Genomic DNA, 17,753 nt, shown 5'->3' with positions numbered 1-17,753 from the left:
GCAGAAGTGCCGAATTGCAACCCGTGCATGCGCAGACGCGGCACTGCGGCTTGCGAACGTGTCTGCCACACGGATCACGTTCGTAACCCGAGCGTCCACTGTACTGGGACGACTTAATCGTAGCTTCAGATGAATACATCTGGCCAAAATTCTAAAAGGAAAGGGGCGTCACACTTCATGAGGTAAAAAAAATTGTCTTCTTCAAGGTTGACATCTGGGATAGAGGTTATTTCACTGACCACAAACTTCTGGCTCCAGTCTAGCTTCTCTGCCCCCATCCCTCTGCCAGATGCAAAGAAAATCCTACCCCTTCCTGTCTTAGGGCCCGCCCTTTCTCTTGCCCTGGAAGCTGACTTCACTTCCGCCATATTAAGAGAGGGTGGCTTCGGACAGCCATGTGTCTGTAGGCGAGCCCTGCACTTTTGCACGTGTTGCAAGTTTGATGTGTAGCCTTAAATCACACAGAGGTGGGGGTGGCTGTTGCATTGCCAAGCTAATCATTTCTATACTCCCAGTTCTGTATCACCACATAGTTCAAAATTTCCAGGGTGGCTCATGATAGATTCAGTGGTGGACCTACATTCTAGGGGGCCCTGAAGCCTGAACTGTTAAGGGGCCCCCTTCACAACCAGCAATGAGGTTTGGGTAACCACTGTCATCATCTTCAGTGAGGTTGTCTGCAACACCTGTGCTACTGACTCTCAAACTTTGGGGTTGTTGAAATATATAAAAGAAAAAATAAATTGATTTGAGTCTACTAGCCCCATTTTTTAAAAAAACAACAACAATGTGGATTAAAGTCACTTCTGGGGCCCCTATGGAATTAGGGGGGGTCTGAAGCATAAGCTTCATTTATTTCATAGCAGATGAATCCTTGGGTAGATGAGTTTATGGAAAGCATCAGATAGTTTTGATATGATTTTCAACTTGCTTAGGTTCTAGAATGGCGTGTAAATACCGTATTTTTTGCTCTATAAGACTCACTTTTTACCTCCTAAAAAGTAAAGGGAAATGTGTGTGTGTCTTATGGAGTGAATGCAGGCCGCACAGCTATTCCAGAAGCCAGAACAGCAAGAGGGATCATTGCTTTCGCTGCGCAGCAATCCCTCTTGCTGTTCTGGCTTCTGAGATTCAGAATATTTTTTTTCTTGCTTTCCTCCTCCAAAAACTAGGCGTGTCTTGTGGTCTGGTGCGTCTTATAGAGCGAAAAATACGGTTCATGGTCCATGGAACTGTCGTGGATTCAGGAATCCAGTCTAATATAATATTACTATATTATGGCCTCACTTGTAAAAGTTCAAGTAACACTCGAAGGCCGTCAACCTTATGCGGTGGTTGATGAGAGGATAAACTAGAGAAGAACGGTCCATCAGATTCCTCACTGAAAATGGAAAGGGAAAAAAAAGTATTTCATGCTAATTGAATTTCTTGAAAGTGTTGGGCCAAAATACACTGATTTTCAATTGTCACTGGAAACTCTATCCTTTTTAAGGACCTAGCTTTCATTGTTCACGTTGGGCAGCATTGATTTTGTTGTTGTTCGTCGCTATTAGAAGCCGTGTATTGTTGAAAGTAACTGAGAAATAAGATTAGTGGTCTTTAAAACTGGTCTGAAGGGAGACATTTTATTTTACTGCCAGAACAGGCTGGTCTTGATAAGGCATAATGAGGTACTCTGCTTATTCTTGCCTTTCCCAAGCACTCTGCAGAGTCGTATAACTGAAGGACAACCATTCAAGAAGACTCATTATGGAGTTTTCCACCCCAAATGGAAGCCCCCTGCTCAGGGGCAAAGATTCCAGGTGATCTTTAAACTAAGCCCAACTATCTTAACTGATCCACTTTCCTTAGGTCAGGGTGATAGCGATCTTTCAATTTTCCCGAAGTGCTCAGTCACTGAGCCAGCTGCGTGTAGTCAGAACAGAATACGGATGAACAGGTCATCACTTCTAAGTGAACGGCTCATTAAAGTCAACTTTATCTACAAAGAGGGGGCTAGAATATTTGTGTTAAAACTGTAGACTTCTGATCTTCTTGGGAATTGTATACAGTGTAATAAAAAATTTAAGGTCTTATATATATAATAAATGTTCATAAATGTACCAACCAAGCACGTACATAGATATGTGGACCACATGTCCGGAGCAGCACAGGAAGACTGCCCTGAAACCATTTTGACTCCCCAACTGACCAAATGTTTTCTCTGCAAGGAGGGAGGGGGTGAGGGAACCTTCCCATTGTCTCAGGAATTGGGTGATCACCATCTCAAAGGAATGGGCAGACTACTAGGAAAGGCAATCAGATAAGGCATTATCAGATAAACTGGCAGACAGGAAAAACAACAACATTCACATTTCTGTTGTAGACCACCTTTTCTGTGATGTAGGTAGGATGTTTGTGGGGGGTGGTCTTGGGTTACACACCTGTGATATAGGTATGATGTATGGAGGGGTGGTCTTGAGCTCCAGGGAAGGCAATTAAAAATGTCTATATAAGGGTGGGCACACCTTTGTTCTGGGTCCTCCTCCTTTCTCCTGCTTCTGAGGGGAGCACCCTCTTGCAACAGTTCCATAAAGATCAGGCTTACTAGCTGCTTTGCTTCTCAATATTCTCTGGTTGGCCTCTGTTATTTTCTCCTACTGATGGAGAACCTACAAAGGACTCTGTAGGGACTCTTGTGTCCCCCATAAGGAAATAAGGGTAGATTTTGTTTACAACAACAGACAATTCTGCAGTGTTTGTATTGTTCTCGCAGGTAATAAAATATACGGAAAAGAAATATATGTTGGATTATGAGCACAGCCAGCTTCTTATTAAGCTGTCTTGATAGCTATTATTATTGTAGTAACTCAACCCATTCATCTGTCAACATCTAAATAATGTACATTAGTGGACTGCAGACACTCACTTTGTTATTTGTATGTATCTGTTTAAGGAATTTTCACAGACCCCCAAATCCTTTATGGTGTATGACATGGACTCTCTGTCGCAGTGAAGTAATATTGCTCATGAACATCAGTGAGGAGGAACCCTGCCTGGTTGGGCACAGAGGAATGATGGGAGGAAACTGCTGGGGAACCCCCATGGGAAGGAGGCTCAGAGCCCGGGGAGTGGAGGTGGGGTGACAATGAGTGGTCAGAGCGAGAAGACTGGGAGGAGGAGGTGTCAGAAACTGAAGGGGCAACAGGACTTAGTGAGCTGGGAGAGTCTGTGGCAGAGAGGCAGAAGCTGAAGCAGGAGGAGAGAGGCCAAGAAACAGAGATGAGTCAGGCTGGTGAAGAGTCATGGGTGCCATCCTCTCCTGCTGCGATGATGCCCCCTCCACTCTTGTCCCCCAGAACCAGAAGAAGTATGAAGTGGGAGGAAGAAAGGCAGGCACACAGGCGCAGTCTCCGATTGCTAGGAGAAAATCCTGGAGAGGAGGAGACATAGACGGCTGTGGGGCGACAGGGACCTTCAGTCAACAACTGCTTCATGGGGGCCAGACCTGTGTGAAGATCCTATTTTTGCTAATAAAGAGTTAACGCCAACTTGCTCGGTGTGGATTCCTGCTAGCTCAGCCCAGCCAGCAGCAGAGACATTGCAACTTAACCAGAGGGGAGAGGACCAGTCAATGGGGATATCAGCACTGTGTAGGTTCAATCTAATATTACCCACCACCTCATCCCTGACCCTCTCCCACTAAGTTAGTAATTCCCTGCTGCATACCTCATTCATCACTACAGGTGATGCCCAACTAGTCCATTGATTTTAATGGGTCTATTCTGGGTTTTGAGTATGAGTTTTCCATTCGTATGTAGTATTTTGTTACAGAAAGCCCAGATATATCTGGTCTCTGGTCATGTAACCTTCAGAATAAAGGTTTTCACAAGAAAATAAGTAGAGGCCTGCTTGATCTGGCCAGTGGCCAATCTAGACCAGCCTCCTGTTCCCACAGTAACCTAGATGCCTATTGGAAGCTAGCAAAGTAGTGTAACAGCCATCTCTGATTCCCACCAATTGGTTTTCAGGGGTCTGCTGCTTCTGACAGTGGAGGTAATGCCTAGCCATCATGGCTAGTAGCTGCTGATAGCCTTCTCTTCCTTGAATTGAGTTGCTGCCATTGAACAGCAATGAAAATAGGAAAACCTTTGGACAAAGAGATGGATACAGGCCACCATCTTGGATCTAGAATAATGTTTTCTTGACAAAGTTGGCTTGGAATGCTTTTGGAATCAAAAGAACTTGCCATGTTGCCTAAACCTGTGTCTGTTAATTAACTGAATGGATGCGTCGCACTAGGTAATCACAGTGAGTAATGGGTGGTATTAATGTAATCCGAGCAGTGAATCATAGCCTAGTACTGTGGAGGATTGCTGAGCCCTGATTTTTCCCCCCCTGAAGTGAAATTGGCTTTAACAAGGTGGTGTGTGCAGATTTCTCTGTTGATACAAATCTAGTGCACAACCCCTTTTAATTCCATTTTGATTAAATAAGAAACAGGAGGCTTAATGCTCTTTGACCAGTCTGTTGTCAATTTTGGTTCTGTTTGTACCTGCCCTTCCCCTAAAGTAGGGATGGAGAACATTTGGTTCTTGAGATGTTGGGCTACAAAGCCCCCAACCACTGGGCATGCTGGCTAGGGGTAACTGGGGTTGGAGTCCAACGGTATCTGAAGAACTACGTATTCCTCATCCTGTTAATACATAAGTCTTAGCCTAATGGACATCTGAACTGAGCCAATCTGCTGGAATCTCATATTCTCCCTACTTTTCTCCTGTACGTGGATTCCCTCATTTCCATGATTTGTGATATTCATAGTTTGCTGCAGAATTCAAATGGCACAAACTATAGCACACACAAACCAGAAAGCTGCAGTCTGACAGCAAACCAGCTTCAAACCATAGTTTTGAATCTCCCTTCACCCAAAACCTGAATCTTCCAGAGCATCTTAAATTGCTTGATTGCCTATCAATCTCCCGCTTAATTTCTTCCCTCCCGCTGTGCTCAGGGCTGGCCCTCCTGCCCACAAAAAGTGGCGAGGCAGTTGCCGCATGGCGGCAGGCTCTTAGGGTTGCCCCTGCATGCCACTGGACATTTGCTTCCAGGCACCCACCACCTGGCCCTTGCCACTGCTGGGCGCTGGCTGTTGCTGGGTGTTTGCTGCTGCCTCTTGCTCAGCTGCAGCAGTGAGAGAGCCCCCTGCCTCCACAACCATGCCCTGCAGCTGCCGTGGCTCATCTGCCGCCACCTGGAGGCAAGCTGCAATGGGTGCCACAGGGTGAGTGTCCACAAGGGTTTACAGCAGTGGGGTGTGTGGCCACGGTGGGACAGAAGAAGAAGAAGAAGAAGAAGAAGAAGAAGAAGAAGAAGAAGAAGAAGAAGAAGAAGAAGAAGAAGAATAGTAGTAGTAGTAGTAGTTTGGATTTGATTTCCCACTTTATCACTACCCTAAGGAGTTTCAAAGTGGCTAACATTCTCCTTTCCCTTTCTACCCCACAACAAACACTCCGTGAGGTGAGTGAGGCTGAGAGACTTCAGAGAAGTGTGACTAGCCCCAGGTCACCTAGCAGCTGCTTGTGGAGGAGTGGGGAAGTGAACCCGGTTCACCATATTACAAGTCCACCACTCTTAACCACTACACCACGCTGGCTCTCTACACCACACTAGGCCAGCCCTGCCTGTGCTCCTAGCCTACTTTTATTGGAATATGTGTAGATGACAAAATGGTCAATGCTTTTTCTTTCTTTCCTACAGGTATCCTCTCATTTTGCCGAACGTGAAACTTTCTGGCCTTTGCCGAAACCAGGAAAGTTGTTTCAGTCCTCTCTTGTATGCAGTACCGCAATGCTTGTAAACACAAACTGCCACGACAGGAAATGCTTCTGGAACTGACAAGTACCCTAAGAGAAGGCTTCAGATCACTTCTGGTAAGTAGCAAAATCAGACAAGTTCAAATATCCCCTTTTCCCCCCAGGCACCCGTCTGTAAGAATGGCTAGGAGAGGAAAATGAAGTCAACTTCCCTCTGGTGTCCCAGAACCAGAAGAGGCATGAAAAGGGCAGGAGAGAGATTAGCAATGTGCAGAGGTAGTCTCTGATATCTTGGGGAAACCCCTGGAGAGGAGGCAGCTGTAGGAAAGTGGGGACCTTCAGTCTCAGCAACTGTTTCCTAGAGCAAGACCTACCAGAAATGAGTTGCTGTGCTCATTGTGCTGTGCACAATTAGTTTTCGCTAACAAGGAGTTAACTCCAACTTTCACAGTGTGATTTACTGACCGGCTTGCTCTGTGACACACAGGTTCCCCATCCTTGGGATCCATGGTCATCATCATCATTACGATCACAGAAAAGATCACAACATATATAATCAGAATAAAAACAACAACCCAACAACACACCCCTTGAAAAGAGCCACATTTTAAAAGGGTATAGGATGTCAGTCAGGTCACCCAAAGGCCTGGTTAGAAAGGAACGTTTTTGCCTGGTGCCTAAAGGTGTATAATGAAGGCGCCAGGCAAACTTCCCTGGGGAGAGCATTCCACAGATGGGGAGCCACTGCAGAGAAGGCCTGTTAAAATGTGAGAAATGGGACTCACAGTACTCTCCTGATCTACATCCCTAAACTGGTTTGGGCATTCATGACTCAAAGCTCAAGATGGATTCACTTTCCTAGGCATATCATAATGGGTATCCTGTGAAGAGAGTGCTTTAAGACTGTAGCCAGCGTAGCACCTTCTGGATATTATAAGAGGATATTATAAGACAATTCTCATCATCTCATTGAAAGAGATGGTTTGCTTAGTGTGGAGAAGGGATGTTTAAAAGGGAAACATCAAATACCAAATGCTAATATTACTATGGAAGGAGCATCAGCATGCTGAAGGGTTTTGTACCTTGGGTGTCCTTTGAAAGATGGGCCCTGAGAGGGAGGAAGGGGACGAAGACAATGCAAGATATTACCCTCTCCAGAGGGCATGCTTAATGTTCCCATGGCAAGTTATCAAGTGCCTAAAAAGAACACATGACATGTTAGTTTTCCTTTTCCTAAATTGTAAGCAGCATCCACAGTTACTTCCCTTCACTGTTACAAAACAGTGGGTGGAGTCATAAAGATGCCCAGAAGGGCTGGCTGAAGCATTTAAATTATTCCCAATCTTAATCTTTTAAATGTTCCCATAGACTGGCAGGGAGCATTACCAGCACAGAATGCAGATGCTGATGATAAAGTCTACTTACATCTCCATCCACTTCTGTCTCACTCGCTGAATGATCAAACCAAAGGAGATGGCTGTGCCTCTAGAGCCCTAGTGACCAAGGAGCCAGCAGAGGGAGGTGTCACAATGAAGGGCGTGTCACAAGGACCTCCGCAACCTAGCAACCACCAGCACTCAACTGACACTCCTCTCAACTGACACTACTAAGTTTCCTTATATGGCTTTTAATCCATGTTCAGCTTTTTACAAGTATGTAAAATGAAAATTTTCCCTTTATATTCAACCTTCCGTTTTTCCTGCACCTACTGAGCATCAGCTATCTAATCTACCTCTCTTTAAAAGGCCTGGTTAAAAAGGAACCTTTTTGCCTGGCGCCTAAAGGTGTATAATGAAGGCGCCAGGCAAACTTCCCTGGGAAGATAATCCCACAGACAGGGAGCCCATTTTTGTGTTGCCACCCTCTAGACCTCTCGAGGAGGAGGCACACAAACGAGCGCCTCAGAAGATGATCTCGGGGTCCAGGTAGGTTCATCATGCTTTGAACAATTATTTCCCCTTAGAAAGTACAGTGGTACCTCAGGTTACAGACGCTTTAGGTTACAGACGCTTCAGTTTACAGACTCCGCTAACCCAGAAATAGTACCTTGGGTTAAGAACTTTACCTCAGGATGAGAACAGAAATTGCGCACCAGCGGCGCGGCGGCAGCATGAGGCCCCATTAGCTAAAGTGGTACCTCAGGTTAAGAACCGTTTCAGGTTAAGAACGGACCTCCAGAATGAATTAAGTTCTTAACCAGAGGTACCACTGTATATGAATCAAACACAAAGTTTTCTCGCTGCAGATTAATGGGAAGTGTGTGATGGAGGGGTGGGGCACCCACCCACTCTTTCCCCATAGGAAGGGGTCTTGGTAACCTGATAATTGCAAGGACACAGCCATGCATGTATAAACAGGGGAAAATGTATTACAGACTTAAAAATTGTTTTCTTGTGAGATTCATTATAGTTAAGCCTACCAGAGATACGCTTTAATTCTTGGAAGGATGAACATTAATTTAAATATGGTTCAGCTACAGGACAGGACAAGCTTAATGAATTAACCATCTTTTTTCCACAGCAGGGTGTTTGGGGGAGGCGGGGGGAGGTAGTGCTAACCATACTTTATTTTAATCAAGCTTTATAACTCTGACTTAATAAACCTTGTAAGTAATTTAATTTTGCCTCACTGAATTGTTTAGTGCTGCATGTGAGAGTTTTATTTCTTCCCCGTTTCCTTTAATATAACTACTCGCAGTAAGCAGAGATGAGAAGTGTTTGCAATGAGAACAAAACGAGATTGAATTACCTAAGTGTACCTTGTGTTGCTTTTTAGGTGCGATGTAATATTATGTGCCTTGCCGGCCGGCCGCAACACTTACAACATTCAAAATGGTGTACGGCGAATTCTTCCACAGGCCGGGGCAAGATGAGGAGCTTGTCAACTTGAATGTGGGTGGCTTTAAGCAGTCCATTGGCCAAAGCACATTGCTCAGATTTCCCCATACGAGACTCGGGAAGCTGCTCAAATGCCATTCAGAAGAAGCTATTCTGGAGCTGTGCGACGACTACAGCGTTGCAGAGAAGGAGTACTACTTTGACCGGAACCCTTCCTTGTTCCGCTACGTGCTGAATTTTTACTACACAGGGAAACTCCACGTCATGGAAGAGCTCTGCGTCTTCTCCTTCTGCCAGGAAATAGAGTACTGGGGAATCAACGAGCTCTTCCTTGACTCTTGCTGCAGCAACAGGTACCAAGAAAGGAAAGAAGAGGGACTTGATAAGGAGTGGGACCAGAAAAGCAATGCTGGAAGCCTGGATTCTTCTGACGATGAGTCGTCCATCTTTGAGAAGGAGCTCGAGAAGTTTGATAAGCAATGGTTGGGGGAGTTGCGCAAGAACATCTGGGTCAGAATGGAGAACCCTGCCTCTTGCTTGTCTGCCAAGTTGATTGCCGTTTCCTCCTTGAGCGTGGTCCTAGCATCCATTGTGACCATGTGCATCCATAGCATGCCAGAATTCCAGAAGCTGGATGCCAACGAAAGGGAGATAGAAGACCCTATTCTGGAAATAGTGGAGATCATATGCATCATCTGGTTCACCTCTGAGCTTATGATCAGGTTGGCTGCTGCTCCCAGTCAGAAAAAGTTCTGGAAGAACCCGCTGAACATTATAGACTTTGTCTCCATCATTCCGTTCTATGCCACTTTGGCCGTGGACACCAAAGAGGAGGAAAGCGAAGACATCGAGAACATGGGGAAAGTGGTCCAGATCCTGCGTTTGATGAGGATCTTCCGTATCCTGAAGCTGGCTAGGCACTCTGTTGGGCTGCGGTCATTGGGTGCCACTTTGAGGCACAGCTACCACGAAGTTGGACTTCTGCTTTTGTTCCTGGCCGTTGGGATTTCCATTTTCTCCGTCCTGGTCTACTCTGTGGAAAAAGATGATGACACATCCGAGTTGCAGAGCATCCCAATCTGCTGGTGGTGGGCCACCATTAGCATGACCACCGTTGGCTATGGAGACACCTACCCAGTCACTCTTGGAGGGAAGATCATTGGCACAACGTGCATCATCTGTGGAATATTAGTGGTAGCTCTTCCCATCACGATCATTTTCAACAAGTTTTCCAAATACTACCAGAAACAGAAGGATATTGACGTGGACCAGTGCAACAACGACCCCAAGGAGAAGACAAATGAGCTCCCTTATTTTAATATTAGGGATATTTATGCAAAAAGGATGCACTCCTTTATTTCTAGCCTTTCTTCAGTAGGATTTGTAGCCAACGATCAAGATTCAACCGACGCCTCAAGCATCCAAGATCTTGACGATGTTTATAACACAACATCTTTGCAGAATGGTACAGGAAAATGAGTTGAATCTCTTTTCTTTACTGTTTCCTTCTAATATTAGCACAGCTTTGACAAAGAGCACTTAAATTCTCAGGGTATCTTAACTCTCTGCCATATTAGGGCATTCTTGGCTCTGATGATGTTGCACATTCTTTACAGTTTAGATGGGGCTTAAGGATAGATAGACTGTGTGTGGTGGATTAGTTTTTTGTTTTTTTCCACATGGCTTCAGAAAATGGTATCGAGTGTGCTTGGTCCAGCAACCAAGTCCGATAACCTTTTAAAGAATGTGTGGTTTGAATGGATTGTGCGTTGGGAAATAGTGGGTTACTAGCACACGGGAAATGTGCTGGGACAAATGTAATTTTTTATTTGGGTGATTATACCTGAGAATGAACAGAAGTGCATACGAAACCATATTTGCTAAGAAACCAAATAGTCCTAAACTAAGCCAGGGGGCCTGTTAGCATCTGAGGTTAAAATTCAATATTATACAGGGCTAGGGAAAGGCTTTGCTCCTCAACCATAGTTCACCCAGGCCTTCTTTGGTGTTATGGGTGGGTGCAATTCACTTGTGCTTCCTGTAGCTTGCATACAGCCCTCAGCCTAATCCATGCCAGTGGAGGAAGCCTAGTGGGAGGAAGGAAGGGAGTGGAATGGAAACTAATGGAGTGATGGAGAAGAAATTGAAAGCCCCTTGCAAGCAATTTACAGTACAGTGGTACCTCTGGTTGCGAACGAGATCCGTTCCGGAGGCCCGTTCGCAACATGAAAAGAGCGCAACCTGAAGCGCCATATCTGCGCAGGTGCATGGCATGATTTGGCGCTTGTGCGCATGCGCAAAGCATGATTTAGCACTTGTGTGCACGCGCGAGCTGCGAAACCCAGAAGTAACCCTTTCCAGTACTTCTGGGTCGCCGCGGGACGTAACCTGAAAGAACGTAACATGAAGCAAACGTAAGATGAGGTATGACTGTAGTGTAAACATCTGGCGAGTGTGATCTGTCCTTTCTCCAGCAGCCTGCTGGGCTGGGAGAAAGAGGAAGGGAATGAAGGGGAACAGGGAGCGTGATTGGTCCTGGCTGGTTTTGGGTGTAACCCCATCCAAACCCAGTTTAACCTTGCCCACCCCTGGCTTTCCATACCTGCCAGATCCAGGGAGAGAAAAAAGGCTTCCCAACTCCCGCCTTTCGATGTGCAAAATGTCGGGACTTTATTTTGTTTTGTAGGCACAGGCACCTGTTTCAGATGCATGTCTTGCTTAGCTGCTTGATCTCAGGAAAGATGTGCGCATTGCCACTTGATGTGCCAGCCATTCACCCTTCATTTCTCACTGCAGGGTTGGGCGACCTTTTTTTTACCTACTTACTTATCTACACACACAAACATGCACACAGGCAAGCAAGAAGCATTACTCAAGGGCACCTTCCAATTGGCAGAAGCACTTGAGGAAGGCGTCCAGTGAGAAGACTGTGGGTCACTAAGAGGAGCTGGGGGGGAAGGGGCTGCGTTCAGGCCTCAGGTCTTAGTTCCTCCATCTTTGATTTAGTGTCTGAACCTACCCTTAAGCCATAGATCGACATGGTGGATGGCAGGGTCAGGCAATGAGTCAGCCATATTATTCCTTCCAACTCACTCGGTTCAGTCGCTTTTTAAATGGACTCATAACAGAGCTGGAAGGAACCCAGAAGCCATATCATATATTTCCTTGGCCCTAGCATAAAATTAAGCTGCCAACTTCCACAAATCCGAATCATAGCATCCCCCGATCAGAGAGAAGGTGCACCCCATAATAGTGTTGGCTGAGCAGTTGACTTGAGGCAATTTGTACAAATTTGGCAGTATACGTCTGTCTTAATTTCTGGATCCTGGGACTTCTTAAGTGAATCCATCCTCACACACAGAAACACATTTCCATTTATTTTTCTCTTTCCAATTAATTTCTAGTTTGGGGGAGGCAGAGTGCTCCCGCAACTTGCAGTGCGACGGACTATGTCAAGCTGACCACAAAGCCAGTCTAAATGTCAAGTCTTGCCCCTGTTTATGGGCTCAGGGTTTTATATCCTCTGTGTACTTCCTTTGTTTTGGTGATGGTGACAGCAGGACGCATGACAAAGCAGTGAAGCATTTGCTTGGTTCTCCGCTGATTGCAGTAGCAAGAATTCATCAAGGCTGACTATAAATGGAATAGGGGTGCTATCATCTTTGTACGTGAGATTGCAAGTCGAAATTCTGATAGCCACCCAGCCACTAAAGCCCACAGAGATCCTTGTAATCACCTGGAGGAGGCTAAATTATCTCATATGAAATCACACATTGTATACACACAGCAGGAGCTTCCCAGAGCTGCAGAACCTACTACTGCAAGGGAGATTTGCTGGTGCACTCCATTTTTGGTCTTCACAGCAGAATGGCCGAGCCCCCATACCTCCATTTAAGGCAGCCAAATTGCTCAGCCAACACTAAAAAGCTTAACTTAAGCAGCCTTCTCTTGTCAATCATTCTCACAAACCAGCCTGGCGGTGTTTAAAACAGAGAGACCAATGATTCAGATACCATTAAGAGTGGTGATAAGGAAAACTCTGTAATATCAGCTGAGAGGAGAAGCTGAAGCCTCCAGTATGTTTTTATGCTTTCTGAGTAATTTTTATTATTCTGACGCTCTTCTGCTGTTGAGGGCTACCTGCCAAAAATGTTCTGAAGTCTTGTGAATCTACTTTGTTTTTTGTCAGAGCTCTGAGCTCCACCAAGCAGAATCAGATGGAAAAGACGTACAATTTAAGGATTAAATAACACCGAATCCTGGAATTTGTGTTGAGTACCTGAACTGAACTTTCTGCACTTCCACACAGAATCCATGATTCCGTGTACTCCAGCTTTCTTCATTGCAGCAGTATAATGGTATTTTTTTTTGGGGGGGGGGATGTGTGTCATTTTTTTATTCCCACTGTCAAATGACTGGAAGTCAGAAGTCCTTCTGCTTTGGGTTACACAGAGGTGTACTTGTAGCTGCAGACTGGCCGTCTGTCAACCCTTTCTCTAAAAGTCATAAGAACCAGGAGAAGCAAAACATGGGTTTTTCTGACTTGGATATATAGGGGCTAGTAGACAGCTTTCCATGAAAAGACTGGTTTGGGGAGAGGGATTTGCTGGAATTCTGGAGGATGGGGTGGTAGTTTTGCAGCTTAATAGCTTCTGGCTTAATACAGAGGTAGTAGCTACCAATGGGCTAGACACTTCTAGCTGAATTTGTATAAGCAACTCAAGTTTTCCCCAGTGTCTAAGAAGGGGTCTTTGAGGGAGAAGCACAGGCATAAACAGTGGACATTAAATTGATAGCACTGACTAGGGCTGGGTGATATCTGGTTTTCAACATCATGATATATCACCAACTAAACATCGCAATATACGATGTCTGAAATAAGGATGGTTTTTCCCGCATTGTGATTTTTGCCAGCGCTGCTCTTGTGATTTGCTGCACACACACACACACACACACACACACAGGCAGGGGAGAACTGAGCTGGCGGGGTTAGCAGGGGCTGCAGGAATCGAGAAAAGCATTGGCTGGCTTTCCCAACGTTGTGATTTTTGCATAACACACACACACACACACACACACACATCATGATTCAAGTCAAAAATGGACTTCAAACTGGTTTTGGGTCATATTTCACCCAGCCCTAACACACATCGTGATTTGTGATATATTGCCAGGTCAAAAGTTATGAAACCAATATCGCAATATGGACTTCAAACTGGGTTTGGATGATATATTGATATATTGCCCAGCCCTCGCTAGCTGGTGGTGGGGTGAGCAAGGCAGACATATGCCTTTGCTGTTCTTTGGTGTTCCACATACCAGGACAGACATTATCTTGGCTGAAGGCAAGCAAAGCACTGGGTTTGCTGCATGCAACAGTTTTCTTGGAATACCTGGCAAGGCTGTTGTGCAGAGACGCACCCTGGAAGACATGATTGGCTAGAAGTATCGTTAGTTACCAGGTTCTTCTTGGTTCAGCTGGTATATGCAGTCATGAGTATAGCAAGTCCCTTCTAAACCACTCCTTTTAAACAGCTTTTGTGAGTTTTGAAGGACAATGTCAGTGCAGTAAGTTCAGCCTCCACAAGCACAGCTGGCTTACAGCATGCTGACTCATCCCGCCTGTGCCTGAGTCCCTTATTCTTTGTGAAATGACCAAGATCTGCTAAAAGTCTGGATAAAGTTCTTTTAATGCTCTCAGATTAATCAATAGCTCTTATAAACCCATTACAACTTTTCAGTGCGCTGAGCACCTCTCTGTCTCTGTCTTTTATTATTACTTTTTAAAGCCCCAAAGAACCACATCCTGCAATTTGTGTGGCACACTGATAAGCGCTCAGAAAAATTGCTGTGACTGATGCTACAGAGCGTACGCTTCCTACCCTTTCAGAATCTTTCAGTCTCGATGCCGTGCAAATCCTTTAAAAAGTTGGCTGTTTTTTGTAGTGCTGTTTTCATTTCCTAAGATCTTCTCTGCTTGTGTGCTTTTGTCTGCAGAAAGACACAGAAGACGGGAAAGTCTATGGGAAGCCAATGCTTCAGAGTAGCCCTAGTCCAAACAACAAGCCCATCTCAGTGGCTTTTATTGTTAACTTGAGAAATCCTTGTGCCACTTCACAGGAGAGATGAGTGTTTTGGGAGAGCTGGGCCCTAGCCTTTCTCCTTTCCTCTACTGTGCTTCACTTTAGACCCTGACTATTTCCACATTGGGACGCGGGTGGCACTGTGGGTTAAACCACAAAGCCTAGGACTTGCCGATCAGAAGGTCAGCGGTTCGAATCCCCGCGACGGGGTGAGCTCCCGTTGCTCGGTCCCTGCTCCTGCCAACCTAGCAGTTCGAAAGCACATCAAAGTGCAAGTAGATAAATAGGTACTGCTCCAGCGGGAAGGTAAACGGCGTTTCTGCGCGCTGCTCTGGTTCGCCAGAAGCAGCTTCGTCATGCTGGCCACATGACCCAGAAGCTGTACACCAGCTCCCTCGGCCAATAAAACGAGATGAGCGCCGCAACCCCAGAGTTGGCCACGACTGGACCTAGTGGTCAGGGGTCCCTTCTTACTATTTCCATTTTGGCAAGATTGGCCCTACTGTTAGCCAGAGTGAGGCAACTGCCTCAGGCAGCTGGTTTGGGGTATCATGAAAGGCCAAGAAAGACCAACATGGTTCCTGCTAGATCTTGTTGGTGGGTGAAAACTCCCATCAGCCCCAGCCAACATGGCTGAAGGTCAGGAATGATGGGAGTTGTAGTTTCTGCAAGACATCACATTGTCTACCCCTGGAACAGAATAAGAGAGAGTAGCCGACCAAATGAGTTTTGTAGTTGAGCAGGGATTTAAGCCCAGTCCTAGTCAGACGCTCTACTCCAGAATTGGAGAACCTCAGGCCCATGGGTCTAACCAGACTTGCCCATTTACTCTCGAGGTTGAGGCCATTTTGGCCAAGCTTTGCCCACCTGATCTTCACGTGATGTCAAACTGGTTCTTTATTGTTCAAGTCTACCTAAAGGGAACTGGCTTGCTTTTGAATATGAAATTGCTAAGTTTTTCAAAATGTTCAAGTTTTCCCTGGTGCTGTGGATTGGGACTGCCATTTTGGATGTAATAACTGGCTGTGAGCCTGAAAGACTGCAAGCATATATAATGTTGAATTATATCCAAGAAAGAGTGATATGTTTTTCTTGCTTTAACCAATCATGAAGCAATAGCTGCAGGAGTTCATATGACTTGAGTAAAAATTATCATTTCACTTGGCACAAAATTGCATCTTGACTCCAGCCGCTTCCAGATCATAATACATTAGGCAAAATACTTGGGGTGGATGAATTTTGGCAGGAACCGATAACCTTATCTGAAATTATTTCTACTCTCCTGATCTTTCTAAAGCACAGTAATCTCTGCAATGTGAAAGTAGGAAGAGTGTCAAGTTTCTGTTTGTGGTGGAAACTCAAGAAAGCAAAACTTTATTCCCTGGAGTAAAGTTAGAGAGGCTTACTCAGAGCTTCATGTAACCTGGGTCAAGAATGCATACAAGGGATAAGAAAAGCTGGATTATGTGATCAACAAATTGTCAAAAATAAGGAAAGGTGCATATTCTGCATAGTTTGGATAATTCCTGTTTTGTTTTTTGTAGCCTGACTAAGAGGTAAGGACCTATGCAGGGCACAGGAGACCCTGCATGCTATCCACAAACACTTAAGCCTTGTCTTTATAACCTTGCAAGTGCAGAAATTCAGGTTAATGACAGGCTATACCAATCAGTTCTGTGGGTGAGATTCTATCCCCAGTCCCCATGAGAAAGTTGGAGTCGTACTCCAAAGATTTAGTTTCTTGCCATCGGACTTTATTTGTAACCTTTGTTTTGTTCATACATATGCCTTATAATTTGGTGAGTCGTCGTTAAGTTCTCTCCTTTAAATATAACAGAAGCTTTATAAACTGTTTATTTTTTAAAAGTTCTCCAAAGCAGTTACGTAAAATGTTCTAGCTTTATCTTTTTTTTTAAAAAAAAATAATTTTTATTAACAGACCAATCAAATCAAATCACATTAATTCCAAATTACAGAGCCAAATTTTAAATTTTTGTTGGGGGTACCCATATTTCAAGTTCCGAAAGGGATCCAATCATCTTGTTGCTGCTGCTTTAATATCCACAATTCTGTCCAAATAATGTTCACAATTCTGTCCAATCCTTTCTTGTTGTTTTCCACATCTCTTCTTGTTATTTTCATATATTTTTCCTTTTTCTTGGTGGCCTCTGATAGTCTCTGCAAGCGAGTTGAAAACAAATGTTTTTGTAATCCTGTGTAGGTTTTTCCATTCATCCAAGAGTCATATTCAGACGGCTGCCGTCTTTCATCACTTCCATAGAGAAACAATTTTACCTTCCGTTCTTTAATCTTTGCAGGCCTGTCACTCCCTTTCTCGATCTTCCGAGGAGGTTCTGCCAGGAGTCCAATATGATAACAGCCATAGCTTCCTCCTCCTCGAACATCAATCTTTCGACAAAACCTGCCAACATGGCGACTCTCTTTCTATAGCTGCGTCATTCCAAAAGCCCTTATTCTTTTCCAAGTCTCCATAAGGCAAACCTTTGGTTAATAATTCATTTCCACACAGTTTTTAATCATCCCGCTTATAATAATAATAATAATAATAATTTATTATTTGTACCCCGCCCATCTGGCTGGGTTTCCCCAGCCACTCTGGGCGGCTTCCATAGAAACCAAAAATACACTAAAATATCACAGATTAAAAACTTCCCTGAACAGGGCTGCCTTAAGATGCCTTCTGAATGTCAGGTAGTTATTTATCGCTTTGACATCTGATGGGAGGGCGTTCCACAGGGCAGGCGCCACTACCGAGAAGGCCCTCTGCCTGGTTCCCTGTAGCTTTGCTTCTCGCAATGAGGGAACCGCCAGAAGGCCCTCGGCGCTGGACCTCAGCATCCGGGCAGAACGATGGGGGTGGAGACGCTCCTTCAGGTATACTGGGCCGAGGCCGTTTAGGGCTTTAAAGGTCAACACCAGCACTTTGAATTGTGCTCGGAAACGTACTGGGAGCCAATGTAGGTCTTTCAAGACCGGTGTTATATGGTCTCGGCGGCCGCCCCCAGTCACCAGTCTAGCTG

At 45.1% G+C, this 17,753-nt stretch overlaps 1 protein-coding gene across 4 annotated transcripts in view; it reads left to right on the top strand.

Annotated features, from left to right (window-relative positions):
* KCNS3 (potassium voltage-gated channel modifier subfamily S member 3) overlaps window positions 1-17,753 on the top strand; it is a 62,617-nt gene that overhangs the window by 20,477 nt on the left and 24,387 nt on the right. For 3 of the 4 annotated variants that reach the window (XR_008329394.1, XM_053380928.1, XM_053380929.1), the window contains exons 2-3: window positions 5,737-5,909; window positions 8,568-10,094. Coding sequence is in view for 3 of the 4 variants with exons in the window: in XM_053380928.1 (XP_053236903.1) it covers window positions 8,624-10,094 (1,471 nt within the window). In the remaining variant the exon portion in view is untranslated. Of the gene's footprint in view, window positions 1-5,736; window positions 5,910-7,283; window positions 7,445-8,567; window positions 10,095-17,753 lie in introns of those variants that run through there. The other variant, XM_053380930.1, reaches the window with a different exon arrangement.

This window comes from Podarcis raffonei, chromosome 3 (genome assembly GCF_027172205.1).
Source record: "Podarcis raffonei isolate rPodRaf1 chromosome 3, rPodRaf1.pri, whole genome shotgun sequence".
NCBI lineage: Eukaryota > Metazoa > Chordata > Lepidosauria > Squamata > Lacertidae > Podarcis > Podarcis raffonei.
The sequence above is the reverse complement of the archived record's forward strand: the minus strand, read 5'-3'. Positions and strand labels throughout refer to the sequence as shown.